Source organism: Delphinus delphis, chromosome 18 (assembly GCF_949987515.2).
Source record: "Delphinus delphis chromosome 18, mDelDel1.2, whole genome shotgun sequence".
Lineage (NCBI taxonomy): Eukaryota > Metazoa > Chordata > Mammalia > Artiodactyla > Delphinidae > Delphinus > Delphinus delphis.
Window position 1 is genome coordinate 50609546 of NC_082700.1, and position 23498 is coordinate 50633043.

Consider the following 23498-nt stretch of genomic DNA (forward strand, 5'->3'; position numbering starts at 1 on the left):
TTTTATTTCCAGAAGTTTTCATCTGTTGCACAGGGTTTTAATGTCTCTTTTATTTCCAAATAATAGGAATATTTGGAATAGGAGTATTCTAAATAATAGGAATATTTGGAAATAAATGTCTTAAAATTTAAGTTGAATCTGGAAGGACATAAATAAATTTTAGTTGTCTAATAGACACAAAGAGCTCAGGTTGTCTTGTTCATACTTCTGGCTGCATCTGCATGTATGTGTGTGTACATATGTATTTATTATATGTGTATAACATATATATAAAATTATTGAACATGTTGAACAATCACAACTTGGAATTACATTCACCTTTTAAAATATTTTCTTTTAAAACCTGTTCATCTATGGGTGATTTACAATTATATGAATTGCCAAATGTGGATTATATTTCTAGTTTAAAACCTCCTTTCTCCTCAGGCTGTGTTTAGCTATTTCTCCATGAGTGATACCTTTCATGGAGCTATCTAAGTGGGAAAATATTAACTATTGGTTTTGCTAGTTACTATTGTAAGATAATACTTTAAGATCCAACCAGTTTTTCTTGATAGACAGTAACTGACACTTAGAAATATTTATCACTTATTTCCAAGAAATATTTATCACTTATTTCCAAAATAACTTGTTATTTTTATCTTCTATTTATTATTCCATTATTAATGTAAATCATCATCATAATAAGCAACTGTTTATATAACTTTGTAAAGATACAAAAGGATTATTCATGAGCTAACATCTCATGTGTTCAATGCCCATTCAGCTGTGGATCTCTGTTTGCACAGAACTGATAGTGCTTGGCTATATGCCCTTCCGATTTATTCATAGCTGGATGTGATTTACATGGAAGATAAAATAAGTTACAATGCTCCTATTTCTGATTCTTGGATCAGATCCCTAGCACCGGAACTAAGGGAGAGGGAAGATTATTGGATAAGGTCGGTGAATTTAGATATCCATTCCTTTCTCAGAGTCACAGATTATTAATATAATGGCTAGACTGAAAGACTTCTCTTCAAGGATCTGAGCTAATGTCATGCCAAGCTTTCAGGGGAAGGAGAGAATAATAACACTATAGCAATGCCTTTGATTTCTAAAGTGCTTTTCTTTGGAAGAGCTCAAAGTACAATTTCTGTTTCTCACCTTTAATGTCAGTGCATTCTCAGGGCTGAGAAATAGCCTTTTTAGTAAAAACTGAAAAATAGAAGCAATTATTAAATGATGAAAGGAAGCACAGTCTTCAAAGAGAGATCTTTGTTCCCAGAAGAACAAAAAGAAAATGAAAATAGGTCAAAAACAGATAATCATGAACGACTACGATTTTTAATACTCACTAATAGCTCAATGCTAAGCTTATTTCCCTTCAACCTTTGCTTATTCACTGGTCTACTTCTCCCTTCCTCTCCCCTCCTATCTTATGCAAAAGAATTTCCCCTTAATACCAACACTCTCACTCTCATTTCTGTTCTTCGTTTTGTGAACCTTCATTTTTTCCATCACCTAATCTTTCCCAGAGATTTCATTTTCTCCTACACACCCATTGCCAATCATTACAGGAATGGGTCATTTTCCCGAACTTTGCTCCCCCTTGACCTCTCCATGATCTTTGATACCATGGAGCATCCCATCCATCCCTCAGTTGTTCCTTTCTTGACTTACATAGTGTGGAAGAACCAAACTTAGTTGTGTTTGGATTAAAATCTATTACAGGCATGATATAAGCTGTACCCAAAGGGTCTTAAGCTTTTTTATCAACAGAAGAACCCATGATATCACACTGTTATCTATATTTATATGTATATCTATACCTATGACTCTGTAAGTCTGTGTTTATGTCTATATGTATTTCTACATCTACATCTAGAACTATATCTACGTGTAATTCTCTCTATATAATTAACATAAGGTTGGTGAGTTCAACTAGAGCTTAAATGAGCATATTTAATTTTCTAAAATAACCATATGTTATAGCTAAAGAAAAAAAAAGCAATTTTTTTAATGATTGAGCAACAAATAAAATGCATTTTGACTTCATTGAGTTGGTAGTAAACTTATAAAATTCACTACTAGAAAGGTTGGGCAGGAAACATAATTGAATTATAAGAAGGTAAAATAAGTATTATGAAATTATATTATATAAACTACATAAAAACTTGGAGAATTATGATGTTATAATTTTAAAAAGAAAAAACAATTAAAATTAAATGCATATCACAAATACAGTAATATAAAAATATGGAAGCTTGGGACAAAAGATAGAGGGATTTATAAAAATGAAAATAATTGTGGTTAAGATTTTTTTTTCAAATTTTTAAATTGGATTTTTTTAATTAGTTACCTATTTTATACGTATTAGTGTATATATGTCAATCCCAATCTCCCAATTTATACCCCACCCAAAAAAAGCAATTTCTTAAAACAAGTATCATTTTATGTATGAAATACATTAGTCTTGCAATAAGAGGGTTAAGATCTGGGAGATCAAACAAAATTTTGGAGTTAAAAGTCAAATACCTTTGAAAGCCTCTTGCTCCCTTTTTGATAAAACAAGATTAAAGAGAGAAGCTGTAATTCATGATAGTAAGACATAGCAGATAAAGTTCTGAGCTTAAATAAAACTTTTTCTAGCTGATTTCATGCTCCTTGGTCATTGGATGTAAGTGTTCTCTGATCGTCTCTTCCTTCTCTTATTGAGAAGGGAAACCATCAATATAGTGTTTTGAATGACCAACCTGTGTCAACAAGATTATTTCCTCTGAAATCTTCTTTTCAAATGCCATCAGAACCTGTCATTTCTTTCCGTTTTAATCGGGACTGAATCAATCTTTTAGCGTTATAATTTTTGTTCCTCATTACATTGATCTGTCTCTCCTACCTATATGATCAAACCCCTGCTTCATTGTTCCCCCCCCTTCCATGTTCAAATCCCTTTCATCTTAAAAAATAGCCTCTAAAAATTAATAGCCTAACCTTATAAATCTGTTTAGCTGGCACCCTGTCTCTCCATCACAGCCAAATTTCTCAGAAGAGTTGATGACACTGGCCACCTTCATCTTCTGGTTCCTACCATTAGCTCATGGAAACAACTCTCCTCAAGGTCACTAATGACCTTGCTGATACATTCTTGTTGACATATCCATCCCTATGACTAACTGACCTTTCAAAAGGTGCCACTGGCTATTCATGCCTTTAAAAATCTTGTCTCTCATTGTCTTTTGAAACCATCCTCCTCCCACCAACCCCAACACACTCTTGGGTTTTTTGTTGTTGTTGTTTGTTGTTGTTGTTTACAGGCATACCTTGTTTAATTTCACTTTGCTTTATGGTGCTTTACAGATACTGTTTTTTACAAATTGAAGTTTTGTGGGGACCCTGTGCATTAGTGCCATTTTTCCAAAAGCATTTGCTCACTTCATGTCTCTGTGTCACATTTTGATAATTCTCACAATATTTCAAACTTTTTTGTTATTGTATTTATCATGGTGATCCATGATCAATGATCTTTGATGTTGCTGTTACAAAAAGATTGTGACATGCTGAAGGCTCAGATGATAGCTAGCATTTTTTAGCAATACAGTATTTTTAATTAAGGTGTGTACATCATTTTTTTAGACATAATGCTATTGCGCACTTAATAGACTACAGTGTAGTATAAACATACCTTTGACATGTGTTGGGAAATCAAAAAACTAGTTGTGACTTGCTTTATTGCGATATTCACTTTATTGAAGTGATCTGGAATTGAACCCACAATATCTCTGAGGTGTGCCTACATTTCTCTAGCCATTTTATCTCACCTGCCTTTGCTACTTCACCATCCTCTACCAAGCCCTTAAATGTTGATGTTCCTAAAGACTTAATATCCCTCTTCTCTTCTTGTTCAGTGTCTGCCTTTTGACAAGTCATCCATGCCCATGGCTTCAGTGGCCACTTGTATGCTCCTGACTCCTTTGTTTATATCCACTCCACACCTTGTCTCTGAGTTACCTTTGGTTAGTCAACTGCCTACTTGACACCTTCACTTAAATATCCCAAAAGTATTGCAGACTCAACAGGTTCAAAACGAAATTCATAATTCTCTTCACTAACCTTGTCCTCTATCTCAATAACACTATCCTCTAGTCAATTGATGTCCTTGAAATCTTGAAGTCTTTTTTATACCTTTCTTCCCTTAACCACCAGTATCCAATCCATCAGCAAATCCTGTCAATTTACCTCCCAAATGCCTCTTGAATTACATACCTCTCTCCATTTATATCATCATATCTCCCCTGAACTACAACAATAGCTACCTAAATATTCTCCCTTTATTCACCCTGATATCCATTCCCCTAATCTCTTGCCTACACAGTTGCCAGACTGATATTTTTAGAAGGATAATTGGAACATATCACCCTCCTAAATAAAAATACAACTCTTCATTGTTCTTAGAATAAAGACCCAATCCTTAGCATTAACTGCCTGTCCTTACTTCCCTTCCATCCCTCGTCATTCCCCCTTGCCCTCTGTTCCAGTCACTTAATCTGTGTTAAATGTGCTATACTCCCACCTTCTACAGACCCTTAGCATATAAGGTTTCCTCTGCCCGTTGTGCTGTCTTCTCCCCCATCCAGGGCACTGTGTCCTTGGGCCCATGTTTTGATCTGAACTCTCTTCAAAGTGGCACTTCTGACTGTTGTCTGTTCTGTTCTCTCTTCTCCACATTAACTCAGACATTGAGGATGGCAGCTTCTTTTCCTTGATTTGTCCAAATACTATTTGCATTAACGTTTAAATAAAGATATGGGATGATGGGAGTAGCAATACATTGTAAAAGCCCAGACCAAACGATGTAAAACGTAGTTTTAGAAATTCCTGTTTGTAAGTTCTTTGGCCACTCCTGTAATTGACCATTTCTCATTGGTTGACACTTTTCTACAAGCCTGACCCTGTTGCTATTTTGCTCAGCAGCCCCCCTTCTTCTTTCTTCCATCTCTCTTTTTCTCTTTTTCACCTTCCTTTCTTCTTCTTTCCCCTCTAACCCCCACCCCCTAAATTCTTATTAATTACTTATGCCTGGTAGTTTAGTTGTCTTTTGCTGTCCCAGGCTATCCTCAGAGAATCTCATCCTCACAACCATACACAATGACATATCCACTCTTTGGGAGGTATTATATGCTACCTTTTAAAATAAAATTATTTTCTTGTGTCAAAACAAAATAAACATTCAATCATCCACACTTAAAACACCAAAACTGTCTCGCTTACTCCCCTTATTCAATAGTCATTGTAGTGAATTCCAGGAACTTCACGGTGCTGATCAAAGAAAAAGATATGACCACTTGGGGGTGGGCAGTAGCAAACTAAGTGCTTTGACAGGTTTGCACGGAGAGGGAGTCATTCCCAGCATGAAACCTTCCAAAGATAACAGCACAGGGGCCGTAACCCAAAAGGGGAGGAGGGCAAGGGAACTCCTGAGAGAGAGAAGGATCACAGAGGGAGCCTACATGTCTAGGTGTCAACGCTCAGCAGCATGGTAGGCAGTTCCTGAGTCAGAGAACTCTGAAGGCAGCAGCGGCTTGGAGGATTTTATAGCTCCAAAAGTTGATAACATGGATGCACAGGTAACCATAACACAAGATCAGCTATGTGATCATGAGAAAAGCATCAACATTTTCTGGGAGCTCTGATGTGGTAGGGAGAGCTTCTAACAGAGGATTCAGGGGAAAGGTTCTGAAAAAGGTGTGGGATTTGGGGGAAGCAGAGGAGTTACACAATGCCAGGTTTTCAAGCCCAGGGTGATTTTAAGCATAATGATGCCACCAACCAAGGTAGGAAGAAATGGGAGCAGAATTGGGAGCACACAATTGGTTGTAAGAAGCTGAATGAATGTGCATTGGTTTGAGCAAGTGGTCTGGGATACTAAAAGGGTGTATTTGTGGAGGTTAATTTCCAAGCAGTGAAAAACGGGAGAGGTGTTCAGGTGAGAGGTTGGTGCCTGAGATCCAGATTTGGGAATGATTCCAAAGATTTTAAATGTAGTACATTCAAAGAGAGGTTACCTATGGAGAAAATACTAAATGAGAAGAAAATGAAAGTTGAAGCATGATGTTTCTACACATCCAATGGTAGAGGAGAAACTGGAAAATAACTAGTGCAATTACGTGGTTAAGGTGAGGTGTGATGAGAGGTAGGCAGGGTGAAGGTAGAGGAGGTGGGCGCATTCTACCATCCCAAACCAGCCCATCCTTCAGAGTCTGGTCTGAATCTTAATTCCTCCACACAGCTTTCTCAGGCCAAAAGGTTGTTTTTAATCCTTTGAACTCAGAATGTTAGTTTATTGTCTGCAACCCTCACTTGGCAATTAATTGTGCATTACCTTGAAACATTACTTTTTGGGGGCATACTCATCAACTAGATGGCATCATCTTATAACCCTTTGACTCATCAATAAATTTACCCATAGTAATTTATCAATAAGTACATATTGATTGATTAATTTTAATACATCTTAATAGGTTCTTTTAAAAAAATCTGTTTATTTATTTTTGGCTGTGTTGGTCTTCGTTGCTGCACGCATGCTTTCTCTAGTAGCAGTGAGCGGGGGCTACTCTTCGTTGCGGTTTGCCGGCTTCTCATTGCAGTGGCTACTCTTGTTGCAGAGCACGGACTCTAGGTGCATGGCCTCCAGCAGTTGTGTTGCACGGGCTTAGTTGTTCTGTGGCATGTGCGATCTTCCCGGACCAGGGCTCAAACCCGTGTCCCCTGCATTGGCAGGCGGATTCTTAACCACTGCACCACCAGGGAAGCCCAATACATCTTAGTATTTACAAGATAAGGAGTTTCCCTCGACCAGTTATTGTCTTTTTGTCATTAGGCTTTATTCTCTGTGTTTAACATATAATGACTGTTTAAACATCCCTCTTTCTCTCTCTTTCCAAAACATTTGTTGAGCCCTGACTATGTGCTAGCAAAGGACTTTGCTAGAGGCCAATACAAATACAAAATACAAAAATGAGTAGGATCCAGTCCCTATTTCAAGAAACTCAGAGTCTGTCAGGGAGTCATTTTGAGAGAGGAGTGCCACCCATGAAGGCAGGCCCTGACTGAGAGCGGGTCCTGGGGGGTGATAAACACTGAGGTTGACGTAGCCACAGAATATGGAGCATGGAGAGGGAGGCAATAGAGGATGTGTTTGGGGTACAGTGGGGTCAAAAGAGGACATGCCTGAGGTAAACCTTAAAGAATGAAATAAGAGTAAGCCAGGTGCAGAGGCGAGGTGGGGATGGAGCCACTCCGAGCAGAAAGGAGAGGAGCGGCAAAGGTTCTAACGCCAGAGAGCACGGGCTCTGAGCGTGTGTGCACATGCGAGCTCACACGTGCTTGCGTCTACTCGTGTGTGTAGAACTATGGGATTCCTGTCTAAGAGGCATTCTCTGCACTCATCCATGATCAGTTATGTTTAGTGATAGCAGTAAATCCAGTAATTACAAATTCAATGCCATGTAGAAAAATGCCTTTTTGTGTAAGACATTATGGGTAGATATTTGTAATTTGTGATAAGCTTAGGTACCTTTTCAGAAGATTGCTTCTATTTTAAGAGTTAATGCTTTGCTGTTATGTAATTTGAGCTCTGTGTACTAAAGATTCTGAAATATGTATAAAAGAAAATATACATGTCATCAGTACAGAAATTTAGAAGGTCAGAGCCAGTGAAAGTTTTTCCTTTCCCACTTTTTTCATTTTAAGATTTATCAGAAAGCCTGACACAAAGCAGTTTGTCAGCAAGCACTAGTGTGTGTCTTAATTTTTCAAGTTCTTAAACTTTTTCTCATCTTTGAGTCTTTCAAAAGAGTGATAACATTTGCCAGGGCTTGAGCCCATGGCGTGGATGATAGGTGCCATTCATGAGAGATGCTCAGTCAAATCACAATAAAACATAGGCACAGCATTTCTAGGAAGGTGATATTGAAGTTGCTTCTGATTTCAGAACCCACCTTTCCATATCGGTATTCAGTTCATGGTAAATTCAAGTGCTTCTGATTCTGTATTTAGGTGACATAGAGATGCAGTGCTTAAATGGCATACGAAGCTCATTTAAGAAACTCACTGAAACCCAGTTTAGGTAGTTGTTTAACAGACAATATGAATGTTTATGATGTTACCCATTCTAATGATTCAGGAGCAACAGTGAAGCCATCACCACCACCAAAAAACCAATGTGTTTTTTTCTGTAGTCATTTCCAAAGACAGAAAAGAAACTATATAATATGTGATAAAATTAAAATACTGGAAACACACATAGGAAATTATCATATTGTTAAATGCTTGCTACATACTTTCATAATTTCTCATCCATATTTGTTTCAACCTCTTCTCTTTCAGTGGTTTTCACTTCCACTTAGCTGATTGGTAGATTTGAAGGAGGAAAAAAAATCCTGATTGAGAAGTGGGTTGCTATGGCAACCTTGCACTACAATTATATTTTTCTGTCTGTAGCTATAAACGGTAAAATGTAGCTTTTCTAATTATGCTGCAACATTTTTAACTCTATTGGTACCAAACCTTCTACAAAGTTTGCTGTCACCCTAAATTAAATCATACTATGTTAAATTAAATCATACTATATATTTATTTCTATCTCAACAAAACCTATCTAAACAAAAACCTTCTTGTATTAACTAGAATCTGTCATGTAAAAATTAGGAGTCTAGTACTCTCAGTAAAATGTCAAAGTATAGTGATTTAAAAATCTTATCTGAATCCCTAGAATACACATTACATACATTCAGAGTAATTAGAACATTAACCTGAGTCAAGGTTTATTATTTTTGAAAAGTCTTGTTTGAATAGAATGAGGAGAAAGCTAATTCAGAATGTGCTGCTATGAATTCTGCAATACTTGAAAATTTCTGTCCCTCTGTGTCTATTGGCAGCTAAAGTTTATTTGAGCTCTTATAGATCCAACCTAAATTATACTAATTTACATTTTATTAACCACAACTGAATCTACACACATTTAGAAAGTGCAGTATATGAATGTTCAAGGTACTTAATCCACAGCAAGTCCTCAGGGCTCTGTGGAACTGAGGATTCCTTGCAATCACTCTGCCTTCCCATGGTCATGCAGTGGTTTACCAGCCACAGATCTGGACCAGTCTCATTCTTTTGTAAATGAAGAAACAGATTCTTCAGAGAGGATCAAATCAAAGTTAGTGGCAAAACTAGTCTAAAACCTAGGTCTCTGGAATTTTAGTCCACTGAATGCTCCATTGTTGTGGTGTGGCTCATTGAAATGGTCCTTGGCCACTGAAAGTAAGACATTGTTACAGCAATCATTCTTTTGAGCAAAGAATCTAAAGATTCTTGTGAATCTTTAGAATGCCTTGCATCTGTAAGCTCTTTGAGACCATGGACCACACCACACCTTTTCTGGTCTTTGAATGCCCAACTTTGCCTCATACGTTGTTATGTGTCCTAACATTATAACTAGGGCAGTTGTGGAATAAGTGCTTTTTGAACTGATGCTGTCTAGGACAAGGAAATAATGCAGGACAACCTATTGTTCTTAGATTTTCACTGGTCATACCTGGAAGAGTATTGGTTTGATACAGTGTGACAGAGGAAAAAGCATGGGATTTGTCATGAGAAAGGCTAGATTAAAACCTTGGCTGAGTCACTAGCAGTGTGATCCAGGGCAAATTACTCACCTTGTTTTAAGACTCAGTGAAAAAAAAACAAAAAACATATACACTCCACAGGATAGATGTGTGCATTGAATAAAATAAAGTATGTGAGAACTTGGCCAAGTTGGCATGTTACTCAAAAAATATAATTTCCCTCTCCTTTGCCATTGTTGGAATAAAAATTCTATTTATGGGACACAAAAGCTAAGCATGATGGAAAGTGAAAAGAAAACTCACCATCAACTCTTAGAGTCAATTATTCTTTCAACCTTGACCTGTGCTGAGTAATAGAAATGTTCTTCTCAAAGTCAATCTGGAACAGAAGTAACAGAGCCAAGCATGCTTTCCAAAAAAGCCGTAATGCAAAAAGTGATCTTTGCAGCAGCGTATTAAAATGAGGAAATATAAACAAGTTGACAGTGTTATTTCTATTAGCTCCGGCCTTTGGGCTACAATCTGCAAGTTTTCACATGTTGCTAGGGAAAGCTGCCTTTTGATTCCTGAAAATTATTCTTTACAATTATAGCCACCAGTGTGGTGTCATTGACCCTGCAAATGTCTTATGGGGTTGAGGGAAAGACAGAGGGGAGAACCAGGGTCGACTCATCCAAGCTTAAACAGTGTGTCTCAAAGTGGTGTTCAAACACGATCATTCCACATGAATGTCTCTCGTTTTTGTCTCTTCAAAACATTCCGGGCCACAGCTTCCTGCCTCGCTCTCACATTCTAATGCCCCTGCTTGGCATGGCCTCGAGCTCCTGGCACGGCATGAATGACTCCTCTCATTGTCCCCAGGGCCGGGGTTCTGTCATCTGTGGCTGTCACTGCAGAGATGCAAATGAAAGCTCCTTTGAGGTGGATTGCCCTCAGTGTGGACTTGCCCTGGCCCAGGCCAACAGGCGTGTAAATGCATCGCCCTCAGAAATAAATACGCTCCTCTGCTTTTCCTCGCCTTCACAACTGCACGCCTAGCTTTTCTTTCCCCAAGCCATCTCTTTCCTGTGCACCCAGATCTTCTCTACTCATCTTTGACTCTCAGACACAGTCAATATTTATCCACCTCTTTGAGGGCTTAGCCACTTTGCATGGAAGAAATTTAGCTTTTTATCAATGTGATTCTGGCATAAGCAAAGTTGGGCACCATCCCTTGTCTCCTTTTTTGTAATCCTCCCTTCCTTCTTGTTACTGCTCTCCTGCCTGTTTTCAGATATCCAGTGCCTTGTCATTAATAGATGGGACTGACCACCTTCTTACCCTTTCCTCTATCCCTGGAAGAGAAGCATATAATCAGCTAATCGACACAGATACATGAAACACACATTATCACTTGAGTGACATTAAATTATTCCCGATGCAGGGATATGTTTTGAGAAGGGAAGATGATGGTAATCAATATAAATAAAATAATATCTAATTGTAAAATCTAGCATTAGGTTAGAATGGGGCAACTATTATCCTGTAAATTATTTTTTTCCAGGCATATCATGTTACTCAATAACTCATCTGAGCGCCCAGCACCTACTAGGTATTAGGTAGTGGAATCAACAATGGACTTCTGTGGGACAGCTAAACTTGAACAGATTTTTAAAGTTTTAGGCCACTCTTCAGTACCCATTTTCCTCCTTACCAAATAGAATTTCAGCCAATCCCTCCACCTTTCAACACATCTTTCTTGGGCACCAACATCATATATAATCCTAGTACTTGGGATACAACTATCCTTTTAGGGCTTTCAGTCCAGGCAGGGTGGAAACAAAAAAAATCTGTGTAATTCAGAACAGCATGGTATGAGTTGTGAAGAAGGTGTGCTATGGGAAGACGTAGAAATGTATTCACCACAGCGTTGGGTACCACTACAGACAGTAATCCCCAAGATAGAGTCTGAAGGGTAAGGCGAGTATCCAGGTGAAAGGGAGGAGGTATGCTCGAGAGAAGAAAGAATGTGCTGTTGTGGTGAGATGGGTTTAGGAAGTGCAAGTGGTTTGGCCCAGCTACAGCGCTGGGTTTGTATGGGACGAGCACAACAGCCACAGCACTTAAACTGAGCCAGGAGGTGCTCTAATGCTTTGCATGCCCTCCTGCTGGCTTCAAAGCCACCATCAACACAAGAACCAGAAGACCCACCAGGCTCTGTGTCTGCTTCGCCACTGCCCACCACCCAGGAACTCACTACCACACTGCCAGAAAGCTTCAGGATTAATTCCTTCATGTTCCCCATCCCTGTGGCCATGGATCCCCATGGGAACTCCAATCAGATCATTTCTTGTCACCTGGACCATCCCCACAGAGCTCTGTGCATCGCTGAACATGACCCAACCTAACAGCATCCCAACCCCTCAAACCTGTTCGCTGAACCTTCCTGGATACATCATTCAGTATCATCAAAACTTGCTCCTCTTCAGGCTCGTCTCTCAGTGAGGGCTGCTTTTCTTCTAATCCCATGTATCACAGGGTCTGGAGGAAGAGGCGGGATCCTGTTTGCTCCATATTGCTAGTTCCTATCAAGTTTAACTCCCTCCTCCCTAAAACTCCTCATCCTCTTTGAAGCCACGCCATCATGAGCTTCTCTTCCTCACTGGAGTCATCCGAAGGTCTCTGAGCCACTCACCCTCACTCCGTGGAGACTTTGGCACTGGATTCATCGTCTCCCACAAACACGCCTCCTGTCATAATGCCTGCTGATTCCCAAATCCATATAGTGGATCCTTCCCCATCCTGGCCTTTCACTCTCTTGATCTTCTCTCCAATGATCTTGTCCATTGTCCTACCCCAGCCCCCGGTAGATCTTGCCCTTGTAAGTAACCACACACACTACAAAACTTCAATTTCAAAGCTTTCCCTTTCTGGCTTCCATTTTCTATCTACTCACGCTTTATCTACTCTATCCAGCTCAGTCCCGCTAGTCCTCTGATTCCAGTTCTCCAGCCCCACCACAACCACCAATCCATTGATTCTACTATCTTTCAACAGCTCCTCTCCCCTCATATCCTCAGTTCCCTCCATGTCCGTCTCAGATCCCACGTTCCCTCGCTGTAATCACTTCCTTGCATACCCCTTCCCTTGTCATCATTCTTTGTTCCACTTTCTTGGCTGAATTAGAAACTTCGTTAAATCCAACTCTCTGTTTAGTCCATTCCTGCTCCCAAAGCAGCTGAACATGGCAAAAGAAAATTATTTTTATTTTAGTTATTTTAATTCCATGAGCCTTAAACTCAACTAAGCCATTGGTGTTGCCCAAAGAGTCCTTGAAAGGCAGCACTGCTGGGGGAGGGCTTATGGAGCCAGACTTCCTGGTTTGGATTTCTCACTCTGCCCCTTAACAGCTGTATCATCATGGGTTATTTATTTTCACTTTCTGTGCCTCAGTCTTTTCATCTGTAAAATAGAAAGAAGCAGAATACTTATCTCTGGGATTGAAGTGAGGATCAAATGAGTGAGCTCTCTGTGCTTCCATCCAAGACCAACCTCCCCCTCCTTGTGCCCTAGGTCTCCTGGTTTCCCAAGTCTAGCAATTTTCTGCTTACTCTCCTGCACCATCAAATTTACTGTCTTAACTGTATCATTCCCATCAACATACCTACATACTCTAGTAACCTTCCTTGACCTATCAACCTTCAGGTAGCTTCCCATTTTTCTCTTCCCTCTTCACTGCAAAATGCCTCAAAAGAAGTACCTACATCAATGCCTCTGCCTCCCATTTTGCCTTACATCCACTCCTAGAAGGTTTTTTCACCACTGCTCCATCAAAACTGCTCTTATCAGGGTTAACAATGACCACCGTATTGCCAACACCATGGTAACTCCCCACTCTTGTTTTATTTGCTCGGTCCGTAGCATTTGGCATGGCCAAATGCAACTTGACAGATCAAATGCTTCTTGAAACACTTGTCTCACTTGACTTCCCGGAACCACACCCTCATATTTCTCTTCTTTTCTCCTTGACTACTTCTTTTCAGACTCTTTTACTGTTTCCTTCTCATATTCTTGATGTCTGGACATTGCAAGGATCAGGGGTCCGTGCTTGGCCCTCTTTTCATCTCTACCTGCACTGACTTCCTTGGTGATCTCATCCAGTTTCAAGGGTTAGATGCCATCTCGAACCTGATGATGCCCATATTTATATGCTCTTCCTCCGATATCCTCATGGCTCATTTTATCACTTCCTTCAGGTCTTGGCTCAAATTTCACATCACAGACAGGTGTTCCCACACCATCACTCTATATTCTCTTACTCTGTTTTATTTTCTTCTTAGTACTCTTCTTCATCTGTCATATATTTATTTGTGTATTGAAAGCCTTTTGAGAACAGGGGAATTACCCACTTTGTAGAGTGCCATGTGCATAGAAAGCTACCAATAAATGTGTTAGATAAAATCATGATTTCATTCAGGCCTGACAACACCCCAACAATCCTATTGGAAGAGTTATTACAAATGAAGAAATGGAATCAGTTTAGGCCATTGTCACACAGCTGGCAATTCAGGCAGCCTGACCCCAGAGCCTACCTGCTCCCTAAGGTGCTGCAGAAGCCAGAGGGGTACAGAGAGTCTAGATCACAGGGATACTTTCATGGAATTTATCTTGAGGATAATGGAGAACCACTGAGGTGGGAGTTTCAGGGTGGGGGGGTGACATGCCCTAGATAAAGTTCTGACTGCATCCCATATATGCCCATAATTGCCTGCTCTAGTTCCTGGGTGATCAAATCATGCCGGCTCAGAGGCTGCCTTGGCACTTTGTTGGAAAGTTTAGGCTGACAGTGTGTGTAAGCTTTGCCAGCATCAAACTGGCCTGTGCTGACAATATTTAAGTCAGATTTAGTTAAGAGCTTCAAATCAACTTCACCTTGAGGTCTGTGCAATTAAAAACCTTTCTTGCTGTTTCCGTAGCAGCTTGATAGTTGGCATAATTCCTAAAGAAGCTTATATGTTAATGCCCAAGAACCATTTACTATGCTGTGCACTGCTGACCCAAAATGTCACAACTTGAGTGAGACAGTCTAGTAAAATATTAAGCTGTTTAAAGAACACATTATGTTTCAAACTATAGTTGGGGAGGACAGGGTTTCCAAAAATCTGATTAAATGAACTTTTAAAATACCTGTAATTTGACTTATTTAAAGTTTAGAGCTCCAAAGATCCTGGCCTTTCAGGTAGTTCATGCACAAGGGTTGTAAGATGCATGAGCTATTTCCATATAGACAATAAATGCATTTGGTGAATAGATGCTAAAATTTACGTGTTTCCATGGTGAAATGAACTGCTGTTTCTGTTCTAAAGGGAACCAACTGTTCACCCTCCAATACCTCCAAAGCCCAGTTCTCCTGTTTCATCTCCTAACCAGCTGAGGCAGGATAACAGGTAAGACCTAGCACTCCAGAATTTCTTGCAAAATGAAGTTCAAGGGAAATGAAAGCAAATGAATTGTGACTTGTTTTGTGCAAATCATGGGTATGTTTTGTGTGCATATTCACTGAAGAAGCACTTGGAAAGATTTTCTAATTCTATTTGCCCACACAAACGTGTATTTATGTTTGTCGTTGGATACTTATGGCCATTACTTGTCTTATGGAAGTACTTTCAATATAGAAACTAAACAGTAGTCATGTCCAGGAAGTGGGTAGTTCTTTAGTCTTATTTTAATTGAGACATTTGTAATTTATTTCAAAACTATCACAAAATTTGAAAAAATGTTCTAATTAACTTGTCTCCGAACCAAGAAAAAAAGACAGACTTGCTTTTCTACTTTGAATCTCCAGTGCTCTATAATTAATACTTAAAAACAAATTCAGAGATCTGAACATCTTCCCATGTGCTCCTGTTAAACAGTTTAATCATATCGTATCGAACTGTTTTTCAAGACCTACATGGCACATTTCCATTATTATTGAGAGATTTAAAAAATGGTATCTCAATGAAGACTGAATACATTAGATTTGCTTAATGGCCTGCCTTTGATTCTTTTGTATTTTTACTTTTTGATGGTGATTCTTTTGGCAACATGTAAGACAATTTGAGAACTATTCTTTATTAAGGGGGTAACTTCAGCCAGAAAATGCTGATTGGGTGGCAGGGCTGTGTAACTTTAGGCATTCAACCTAAGAGTTAAAAACCCAGGTCTGAATTTCTATTCAGTGAAATTTCACAGTACCTTTGAAATTTTGTCCTTGGGAGGAGAAGATACTTTTGTTTAATGTTAAGAGAATACTTCTTCATTGAATTAATTAAAATATAGGCCAGATTTATAATTTTTAATTTGTGCAATGGTTATAATTATACTCTTAAAAATAACTTCTCAGGCTTTCTGTCTTACATTATTTTTCCTTTTACTCTGATAGTACTGAACAATTAAATCTTAATTTGAATAAGATTTTTTAGGGGGCTAAAAAAAGTTGGTGTTAGTACCACCTAAATTCTAAACTAAAACTCGGGACTCTAGAGCAGTGACCTTGTACAGATTCAAAAGAAGCTAGATTCCATGGGAACTGGTCTAATCCATTTTTACTACTCTAATTTATTTCTTCCACAAATGATCTTAAATATAAAATGAGGACAACTTGCATGTTAAAACCCTGATTACTTTAATCACAGCAAGATGACTTTAATGAAAGAATATGAAAGGGAAGTGTTTCCTATGTAATTAACACATGTCCTCAGGAGTACAAAAAAATAGTTGAATATAATTTCTTGAGAACAAGCAAGAATGTATAAGTAGGCCAATCAGATACTTAGAAAAACAGCAGAGAAAAGTCTTATATCACAAATTGTAACAGAACCTAGTACTGTAAAATTTAATTCTAACAACTCAGTGTGGTCTTTCTCAATGTGGTGGGTGTACTGGAAATATGAAAGTCTTTACCATCTTATCTGAGAAAACATATTTCTTGATAGTATTCAAATGGGATAAGTCTTTGAGAAAAAAATCTCTCTGATACCTAACAAAAAATGATTCTTCTTCTTATTATTTTTTATTTTATTTATTTATTTTTGGCTGCGTTGGGTCTTCTTTGCAGTGCACAGGCTTCTCACTGAGGTGGCCTCTCCCGTTGCAGAGCACGGGCTCTAGGCACGTGGGCCTCAACAGTTGTGGCATGCGGGCTCAGCAGTTGTGGCTCACGGGCTCCAGGGCGCGGGCTTCAGTAGCTGTGGCTCACGGGCTCAGCTGCTCCGCGGCATGTGGGATCTTCCCGGACCAGGGCTGGAACCCGTGTCCCCTGCATTGGCAGGCAGACTCTTAACCACTGAGCCACCAGGGAAGCCCTGATTCTTATTATTTTTAAATATTGTATCATTATCTAATAGAGATAAGTGTAAAAATTCTTTATTGATGACTGGAAACTAAAATAAAATGAACATGAACATATTTAGAAGATTTTTATCTCCAGTAGTGGTATTGTTCAAACACACTTTCATCTCTTTGAATGTAAATGTTTTCTCATAAATTTAAATCTAACAGAGAAGTGTTTTCTTACCTAACAGACATTATCTTTAACTTGAAAAATATAGGCAGATATGTCCACCTAAACCAAGTGCATATACAGAAACCAGCAGATCTGCTGAAAGAAATATAAGGTATAGTGGTCTATATCTATATATCTATATCTGTGTAATTGTAGATATGATAAAGTATGCTTTGTTGGAACACAAACATACCTAAAATTAATAATAAAATAGACAAATCAGTTTTCCAGCTGACTTCAATAGTGGGTAATAAATGTTTTTATATGTACCTACAGAATTTTATTACTTTTATTTCTATTCTAAGCATTACATTATGAGCAACCAAAATTGTCTGAACATGATAACAGAATAAGATTAAACCCCTTAAGACAGGAAATCCGCTGTTGTTGACGTGTAAGTGAATAGGTGGAAATATAGTTATTTGATTGAACATCTGTAAAAGCTTTGCCTAGAACTGGCTGTATGACAAGGTCATATTCAGCTTCACCTGCACCATCAGAAAAAGGCTTACAAATTGCACTGATGCTTTTGAGCAAGGTTTCCCCCTGACAGTGCTGGTTTACGCCTGTTGTCTTGAACATCCCATCCAATTTAGTACTTGTTTTGGATATTTATTTATTTATTTGAAAAACACTATTTTTAAAATTAGTTTTTGAACAATGTTATTTTATAGATCTATCAATATGATAAACCAATTTTTTTATTATGGTTAAAAACCTAACATAATTTACCATCTTAACCATTATAATAAGCCAATTTTTTTAGACAATTTTTTTTGACTGAAACACATTTTCCAAAGTGCCAAACTTACATATTTTTATTTTCTTTATTATCTCCCTTGACTCTCAGGCATGCATCACACAGGTATCTTACCTTTGGGGAGAGTACCCTGTACTTAGTACCTTAAGGTACAGCTCTATCTCTATCTTTCCCAAACTATGTCCCATGTGCCACAAGATGTCAATGAATGTTTTGTGAAAGAAGCATTTAATGGCTTACATGTTTAGGAAACACAATGGAATAGAGCTCTCTATCATGAACTTCCCAGAACCTTCAGTGTGCTTATACATATTCCAAATCTCTAAAAGTCGGTTATGTTTCCCAAATTTACTTGTCTACAAAATTCTATCTTCGTGGAACCCTATTAACTTTCTAAGATATCATTTATGAAGCACAGGTCTTAATTACAGGTAGAGCTGTAAGGATTTCCCTAATTATTCCTTTTCATGACCTAGGGAGACCAGAGGGGATTCAACCTCAGCTACAGTTTTAAATGTACTTTCTTTCCCTTTGGAAACATAAGAAGACAGATACTTTCACCTCATATAAGGGACTAATTGATCATCTGAATATGTTGCTTAATGCTCCTTGGTTGGTAGAAAAACTTCGGAACATGTTTCTGTGTTTACTTTTGCAGTTAATTGAATTTTTTTTCCATATCCTTTTTTTTTTTAATATCCACCCTTTTTTTTTAGATTCTTTTCCCATATAGGCCATTACAGAGTATTGAGTAGAGTTCACTGTGCTATACAGCAGGTTCTTATTAGTTATCTATTTTATATATAGTAATGTGTATATGTCAATACCAATCTCCCAATTTATCCATATCCTTTTAAGTATATAAATTGTGTACAACCAATATCAGTCTTTAGGAGAAACTGCAGTTATTTCAGTGAGCAGTAGATGGCAGAGCCAATGCCCAGGTGGAGTGACTGGTGTGTCTGTGTGTGTGTGTGTGAATGCCGTGAGCTGACATGACAGACTATTTTGTTATTCAGTTAAACTCAGTAACTCCTGATAACACTTGGAGTTTTGCTTTCTTCACTGAACACAGATCAGACATTTTAGCTCCTTCATTGACTTGAGTTTGTTTGTTTGAAGGGGTCAGGATCTTGAAAACATCGTCAAAGTGGCCACTTCATTTCAGAAAGTTGACAAGGGGTAAGAGGTCAAGAGCTTTTGAACTTGCATTTTTCTTCTCTCTTTGTTTCAAATGCTGTTTATCACATATAATTTCAAAGAAGAAAGACTCAGGCTCTCTAGATTAGCGTGGTAATTAGAAATGGGTGGTACTAACATTTATGGACACTCTTCATCCTCTGCTTTCTCTTCTGGTGAGTAGTGCTCATCCTGGTCACCATAGTTGTCCATGATGGTGACCTTATTCCAAACCCTGAGTCCTGTATTTATGTTGCTGACCCAGATCCTTATTTATCTGTCTCCCCAGCACCCCCATTTAGAATGTCCTAGGCTATTTTCACCTTCCTCCCCAAATGTGCTATTTCCTGCCTTCTCTCATTTAGGCAAGATCACCTTTCTGGAACCATTTTTTTTTTTTAACATCATTATTGGCGTATAATTACTTTACAATGGTGTGTTAGTTTCTGCTGTATAACAAAGTGAATCAGCTATATGTATACATATATCCCCATATCTCCTCCCTCTTGCATCATCCTCCCTCCCACCCTCCCTATCCCACCCCTCTAGGAGGTCACAAAGCACCGAGCTGATCTCCCTGTGCTATGCGGCTACTTCCAACTAGCTATCTATTTTACATTTGGTAGTGTATGTATGTCCATGCCACTCTCTCACTTTGTCCCAGCTTACCCTTCCCCCGCCCCGTGTCCTCAAGTCCGTTCTCTATGTCTATGTCTCTATTACTGTTCTGCCCCTAGGTACTTCAGTACCTTTTTTTTTTTTTTAGATTCCATACATATGTGTTAGCATACAGTATTTGTTTTTCTCTTTCTGACTTACTTCACTCTGTATGACAGTCTCTAGGTCCATTCACCTCACTACACATTTGTTTCTTTTTAAGGCTGAGTAATATTCCATTGTATATATGTGCCACATCTTCTTTATCCATTCATCAGTTCATGTACACTTAGGTTGTTTCCATGTCCTGACTATTGTAAATAGAGCTGCAATGAACATTGTGATACATGACTCTTTTTGAATTATGGTTTTCTCAAGGTGTATGCCCAGTAGAGGGATTGCTGGGTCATATGGTAGTTCTATATTTAGGTTTTTAAAGAACTTCCATACTGTTCTCCATAGTGGCTGTATCAATTTACATTCCCACCAATAGTGCAAGAGGGTTCCCTTTTCTCCACACCCTCTCCAGCATTTATTGTTTGTAAATTTTGTGATGATGGCCATTCTGAGATATCACAATGAGGTGACACCTCATTGTAGTATTGATTTGCATTTCTCTAATGATTAGTGATGTTGAGCATCCTTTCATGTGTTTGTTGGCGATCTGTATATCTTCTTTGGAGAAATGTTCATTCAGGTCTTCTGCCCATTTTTGGATTCTGTTGTTTGTTTTCTGATATTGAGCTGCATGAGCTGCTTGTATATTTTGGAGATTAATCCTCTGTCAGTTGCTTCATTTGCAAATATTTTCTCCCATTCTGAGGGTTGTATTTTCATCTTGTTTATGGTTTCCTTTGCTGTGCAAAAACTTTTAAGTTTAATTAAGTCCCATTTGTTTATTTTTGTTTTAATTTCCATTTCTCAAGGAGGTGGATCAAAAAGGATCTTGCTGTGTTTTATGTCATAGAGTGTTCCTCCTGTTTTCCTCTAAGAGTTCTATATTGTCTGGGCTTACATTTAGGTCTTTAATCCATTTTGAGTTTATTTTTGTGTACAGTGTTAGGGAGTGTTCTAATTTCATTCTTTTACATCTAGCTGTCCAGTTTTCCCAGCACCACTTATTAAAGAGGCTGCCTTTTCTCCATTGTGTATTCTTGCCTCCTTTATCAAAGATAAGGTGACCATATGTGCGTGGGTTTATCTCTGGGCCTTCTATCCTGTTCCACTGATCTATATTTCTGTTTTTGTGCCAATACTATACTGTCTTCATTACTGTAGCTTTGTAGTATAGTCTGAAGTCAGGGAGCCTGATTTCTCCAGCTCTGTTTTTCTTTCTCAAGATTGCTTTGGCTATTTGGGGTCTTTTATGTTTCCATACACATTGTGAACTTTTTAGTTCTAGTTCTGTAAAAAATGCCATTGGTAGTTTGATAGGGATTGCATTGAATCTGTAGATTGCTTTGGGTAGTAGAGTCATTTTCACAACGTTGATTCTTCCAATCCAAGAACATGGTATATCTCTCCATCTGTTTGCATCATCTTTAATTTCTTTCATCAGAGTCTTATAGTTTTCTACATACAGGTCTTTGGTCTCCTTAGGTAGGTTTATTCCTAGGTATTTTATTCTTTTTGTTGCAATGGTGAATGAGAGTGTTTCCTTAATTTCTCTTTCAGATTTTTCATCATTAGTGTATAGGAATGAAAGAGATTTCTGTGCATTAATTTTGTATCCTGCTACTTGACCACATTGATTGATTAGCTCTAGTAGTTTTCTCGTAGCATCTTTAGGATTCTCTATGTATAGTGCCATGTCATCAACAAACAGTGACAGTTTTACTTCCTCTTTTCCTGTTTGGATTCCTTCTATTTCTTTTTCTTCTCTGATTCCTGTGGCTAAAACTTCCAAAACAATGTTGAATAATAGTGGTGAGAGTGGGCAACCTGTCTTGTTCCTGATCTTACGGAAAATGCTTTCAGTTTTTCACCATTGAGAATGATGTTGGGTGTGGGTTTGTCATATATGGCCTTTATTATGTTGAGGTAAGTTCCCTCTATGCCTACCTTCTGGAGGATTTTTATCATAAATGGGAGTTGAATTTTGTCAAAAGCTTTTTCTGCATCTATTGAGATGATCATATGTTTTTTCTCCTTCAATTTGTTAATATGGATTATCACATTGATTGATTTGCATATGTTGAAGAATTCTTGCATTCCTTAAATAAACCCCACCTGATCATGGTGTATGATCCTTTTAATGTGCTGTTGGATTCTATTTGCTAGTCTTTTGTTGAGGATCTTTGCATCTATGCTCATCAGTGATATTGGCCTGTAGTTTTCTTTTTGTTTGTAACCTCTTTGTCTGGTCTTGGTATCAGGGTGACAGTGTCCTCATAGAATGAGTTTGGGAGTGTTCCTCCCTCTGCTATATTTTGGAAGAGTTTGAGAAGGATAGGTGTTAGCTCTTCTCAAAGTGTTTGATAGAATTCGCCTGTGAAACCATCTGGTCCTAGGCTTTTTTTTGTTGTTGGAAGATTTTTAATTACAGTCTCAATTTCAGTGCTTGTGGTTGGTCTGTTTATATTTTCTATTTCTTCCTGGTTCAGTCTCGGAAAGTTGTGCTTTTCTAAGAATGTGTCCATTTCTTCCAGGTTGTGCATTTTATTGGCATATATTTGCTTGTAGTAATCTCTCATGATCTTTTGTATTTCTGCAGTGTCAGTTGTTACTTTTTCTTTTTCATTTCTAATTCTGTTGATTGAGTCTTCTCCCTTTTATTCTTGATGCATATGGCTGATGGTTTATCAATTTTGTTTATCTTCTCAAAGAACCAGCTTTTTAGTTTTATTGATCTTTGCTATCATTTTCTTCATTTCTTTTTCATTTATTTCTGATCTGATCTTTATGATTTCTTTCCTTCTGCTAACTTTGGATTTATTTTGTTCTTCTTTCTCTAATTGCTTTAGGTGTAAGTTTAGGTTATTTATTTGAAATGTTTCTTGTTTTTTGAGGTAGGATTGTATTGCTATAAACTTCCCTCATAGAACTGCTTTTGCTGCATCCCATACGTTTTGGGTTGTCATGTTTTCATTGTCATTTGTCTCTAGGTACTTTCTGATTTCCTCTTTGATTCCTTCAGTGATCTCTTGGTTATTTAGTAACGTATTGTTTAGCCTTCATGTGTTTGTGTTTTTTACTCTTTTTCCCCCCTGTAACTGATTTCTAATCTCATAGCGTTTTGGTCAGAAAGGATACTTGATACGATTTCAGTTTTGTTAAATTTACCAAGGCTTGATTGTGACCCAAGATATGATCTATCCTGGAGAATGTTCCATGAGCACTTGAGAATAAAGAGTATTCTGTTGTTTTTGGATGCAATGTGCTATAAATATCAATTAAGTCCATCTTGTTTAATGTATCATTTAAAGCTTGTGTTTCCTTATTTATTTTCATTTTGGATGATCTGTCCATTGGTGAAAGTGGGGTGTTAAAGTCCCCTAATATTATTGCATTACTGGCAATTTCCCCTTTTATGGCTGTTAGTCTTTGCCTTATGTATTGAGGTGCTCCTATGTTGGGTGCATAAATATTTACAATTGTTATATTTTCTTCTTGGATTGATCCCTTCTTTGTCTCTTGTAATAGTATAGTCTATATTTCAAAGTTTTTTTTGTCTGATAAGAGAATTGCTACTCCAGCTTTCTTTTGATTTCCATTTGCATGGAATATCTTTTTCTATCCCCTCACTTTCAGTCTGTATGTGTCCCTACATCTGAAG

At 38.1% G+C, this 23498-nt stretch overlaps 1 protein-coding gene across 6 annotated transcripts in view; it reads left to right on the plus strand.

Annotated features, from left to right (window-relative positions):
* Positions 1-23498, plus strand: part of SCEL (sciellin) — a 147351-nt gene that overhangs the window by 52614 nt on the left and 71239 nt on the right. For 5 of the 6 annotated variants that reach the window (XM_059995656.1, XM_059995659.1, XM_059995657.1 and 2 more), the window contains exons 9-11: positions 14948-15028; positions 17174-17239; positions 19010-19069. In XM_059995656.1, the coding sequence (XP_059851639.1) occupies positions 14948-15028; positions 17174-17239; positions 19010-19069 (207 nt within the window). The remainder of the gene's footprint in view (positions 1-14947; positions 15029-17173; positions 17240-19009; positions 19070-23498) is intronic. The other variant, XM_059995658.1, reaches the window with a different exon arrangement.